The sequence below is a fragment of the Macadamia integrifolia genome, chromosome 9 (genome assembly GCF_013358625.1).
Source record: "Macadamia integrifolia cultivar HAES 741 chromosome 9, SCU_Mint_v3, whole genome shotgun sequence".
Classification (NCBI taxonomy): domain Eukaryota; kingdom Viridiplantae; phylum Streptophyta; class Magnoliopsida; order Proteales; family Proteaceae; genus Macadamia; species Macadamia integrifolia.
Window position 1 is genome coordinate 14114391 of NC_056565.1, and position 3792 is coordinate 14118182.

General features: G+C 43.1%; 1 protein-coding gene across 1 annotated transcript; it reads left to right on the forward strand.

Moving 5' to 3' along the window:
• The first annotated feature begins 522 nt into the window (after positions 1-522).
• LOC122088815 (mitogen-activated protein kinase kinase kinase 18-like) lies at positions 523-2863 on the forward strand. The gene has a single exon (XM_042658140.1). It carries the CDS (start codon positions 794-796, stop codon positions 2288-2290), a length of 1497 nt encoding a protein of 498 aa, XP_042514074.1. The 5' UTR covers positions 523-793; the 3' UTR covers positions 2291-2863.
• The last annotated feature ends 929 nt before the right edge of the window (positions 2864-3792 follow it).

Genomic DNA, 3792 nt, shown 5'->3' on the forward strand with positions numbered 1-3792 from the left:
ATACGGTTCCTTTTTGGATTACCCGGAACCAACCCCATTTAATTAAAAAAATATATTAAGGGAAATAAGTTGGGGTTTAGGGTTAGGAGAATCAATCTGAAACTTGATTCTCATGTTTCCTTTAATGGGTCAGCAAGTCGGGTCGAACATTACCAGTTGCCAGCCATGAATCATATGTAACATGGGATCCTTCCAAAAATAAAATAATAATAATAATAATATAAAAAAAAAAAAAGGCAGAATTCGCATTGGCCTATTAATTTGTGTGGAGCATCACAGCTACTTCGTTCACTCATTCAGAACCACATGAAAATTAAAATATACCAAAAGATTCTCATTTCTCACCCTCATAAAATATTAATGGAATAATGACACCAAAGCCAAAACCCCAACCAAAGGCCAATCCTTTCATTCAATTCCTTAACTTGTTCCGTTATTTCGTCTCTCCAAAAGTCACGGTGGAGTTCTTCCTCTTCCCACCCACCTGAAAGATAAGGATAAAACAGAGCAGATAAATGATAAAGCCCCGTAAGAAATACCTTATCCGTCACCTTCTTCCAACCCCGAAAGCTTCTTCTGACGTCACGAAATAGCTTCAATGGATAATTCCACTTTTTCAGTAATTTCACCGCCAAAAGTATCCTTCTTTCCCATATAAATACTTTCGTCGCGTGCCCGCCATTCGAAACCCACCATACCCAAACTCCTAAAACCTCAATTCCTTCTCTCTGTCCCCAAAAGAGTTTCAGAGACTGAAACATTGCTTCATTCATTTCATCAATTCTGTTTCTTAATGGAGAGGAAAGAAGTCTCTTCTTGTAAGCCTATGTGGGTTCGATCCAATTGCATCGGAAAAGGTTCATTCGGAACAGTAAGCCTCGCCTCCTCTGTATCCGATGGACGAGTCTTTGCAGTGAAATCAGTGAACCCGAGCTCATCCCTCACTGCCCACCTTGAATCATTAGAGAACGAGATTCAAATCCTCAGTTCTCTATCCTCTCCTTATGTGGTTCAGTACCTCGGCGATGATCTGACCCACGAATCCGGCGACATTAGTTACCGGAATCTGCATATGGAGTACTTGCAGGGAGGCACAGCTGCTGACGTGGCGTCCCGGTTTGGTGGAAAAGGTGATGAGCGTGTCGTAAGGTCCTATGCATGGTGCATCGTATCTGGGTTGAGGTATGTGCACGCCAAGGGTTTCGTTCACTGCGATGTCAAGGGGAAGAATGTGCTTCTGGGTTCTGGTTCTACCGCCGGCGTGGCCAAGTTGGCAGATTTCGGTTCGGCAAAGCGGTTCTCCGGCGAAGGAAAGACGGTATTTCCCCGAGGGAGTCCGCTTTGGATGGCACCAGAGGTGGTTCGAGGGGAGAGTCAAGGGCCAGAGTCCGACATATGGTCACTGGGTTGTACGGTCATCGAGATGGTTACTGGGAAACCAGCTTGGGAAGATCGGGGTGCCGACACGCTTTGCCGGATTGCATTCTCTGATTCTGTGCCGGAATTCCCAGATGAACTGTCAGACCTGGGTCGCGACTTCATCGACAAATGCTTCAGGAGAGAACCCAGTGAGAGATGGACTTGCGAGCAGCTTCTCCATCACCCATTCGTGTTAGTCGAAACCGTTACAGTGTCATCACCTAGATCAATACTCGATTGGCCCTCCTCAGAATTCGACGACAACGACAACGACGACGATGGCAATGATGAAGAAGAAATTGAATTTAGTGATTCTGAGAATTCGAACTTAAATTCAGGACGATTAGTGGTTTCTGCGATGGAGAGAATTAGGGGATTAGCTACTGGTGAAGTAATTTGGGAATCTGATGGTTGGGAACTGGTAAGGTCTTCGGGTTTGGTTTGGAACAGGGGAGTAGCAGAGACTGCAAGTGGTGGAGAGGATGAGGGAAGAAGGAGGACAAGTTTGGAATATTCGGATTTGAGGAGTGAAAGAGAGGAAAAGGCGGCGACTAGTACTTCAGAAACGTGGAATATTGGGACAGAACTTGAACGCGAAGGAAGTGAAGGGATAGATTCTGAATATTTGGATTCTATTGCTGGAACTTACAGTGAGAGTGTAGGGGAGAGTCAGTGGGTGTCTTACGTGAGAACCTGCCCTTATTGGTGGGAATCTGACAACAAAGCTGGTTTGGGTTGGCATATTGGGCTGTTGCCAATTAGAAGCAAGGGCTTTTACAGCTGTAGTAATTTTTTATTTTTTATTAATGGTATTATATTATTTTATTTTGTCCACGTGTCACAGTCATGTGACACCTCTCTCTCTCTCTAAAATTTGAGCTGAAAGGTTGAAACAGGGCACATGAGATGACCATAGTCTTCATAGGAAGGGACCAAAGCATAAGCTGGTAAAGCCTAATCCCATAAAAGTCTCAAAAGAGAGAGACTAGTATTTCGGACCCAGTTTCCTTTCACCCATGGGCATTGATACCATTGAAGTCCAAGGAGAGGGGCAGGCCAACAGCAGCCTGTATAGTTGGTTAGGAACTACTTGTCAAAGGAGCCTTCCGTTTGACATGTTTGATGTACGAGTCCTCCTCCCTCCTGTTGGCCACCCTTCCTTTAATTGGGATGCCTTGCGAGACTTTGGGCTGTCATCTTAGTTGGTCCATGGACCCTTGATAGGAATTGTCAAAAAAAAAAAAAAGAGGAAGAAGGGGTCATTTCGATCCCAAATGATTGGAGGTAAGAGCTTGTGATACATCAAAGGGATTCTTCCTTTCCTACTAGTGAAAGAACTTTCACCTTTTAGAGAGAAGTTTTTTTTTCACCTGTGATGAAGAGATAATCTCTTCACCCATGAATTATGTTGCGTGGTGGGACTCCTAAAATAGTGATTCATCACCGTTGTTTGTCACGTCCAACCACTAGAACCCGTGGATTAATAGATACTCACTTCACTATGGATGAACTCCATCAAATCAATAATTCTCTAAATCAAACAATGGGTGTTCAATGCTCCCATCTAATGTGTCTCACCTTTTTTATGTAACAGACCTGTTAGATGCACTGGGGATAGCTTCTAATTTAATGGCTGCCAGCAATCTAAATAAATAAAAAATAAATAAAAAGCAATCTAACCCATTGTTTTAGAGCAAGGTATGGAACGGGTCTCAGTCATCCCCAAAAACATTATGGTATCGGATCGCTGGTATTGAATTGGAATATCCATGCTTTATCTTAAAAAACATCTGTATGGATAAACCGACACAATATCGGCCAAGTATTAGAATCGGACACTTAAAAACCAATATGGATTGCCCGATCTGATACCGGTAATTGGAACTATGATCTAACCTCATGGGAGAATCTTTTCTTGGCAGCTGCCTTGATTGTGAAGCTCTATCAGAGTTCAGTGAGTTGAGTAAGTGGACGAAGTATAGTCCCTGATAGTTAGCAACCAAGCCTAACATGTCTGGATCCCCACTTCGCTTTGGCTGATTCTAATAGAGTCCAACCGCTTCCTGACCAATAACAGAGGGTTTTGAAGCTAAATAAAGAAAAAGAACCCACAAGTGGTTCAAACTGTAATGGCACTAAACCACCTGATTAAAGCACTTACGTCTTGGCCACAGACCCTTGGTATGGACAACATGGATAAGGATAAGAATTTCCCTTAGCTGATGATGCCTGATGGATAAACAGATAAGGCATGCAGGTTAATATGCTATCTCTGTTCATCTTTTTTTAACTTTTAATTTCTGGTTCATAGGATCTTTGTTCAATCATAGTTCCCTATTACGCCACTAAAGATAATGGAAATCTTGGTCCCCC

Coding starts and splice junctions, on each gene's coding strand:
- LOC122088815 (XM_042658140.1), top strand. CDS start 794: ATGGAGAGGAAAGAAGTCTCTTCTTGTAAGCCTATGTGGGTTCGATCC.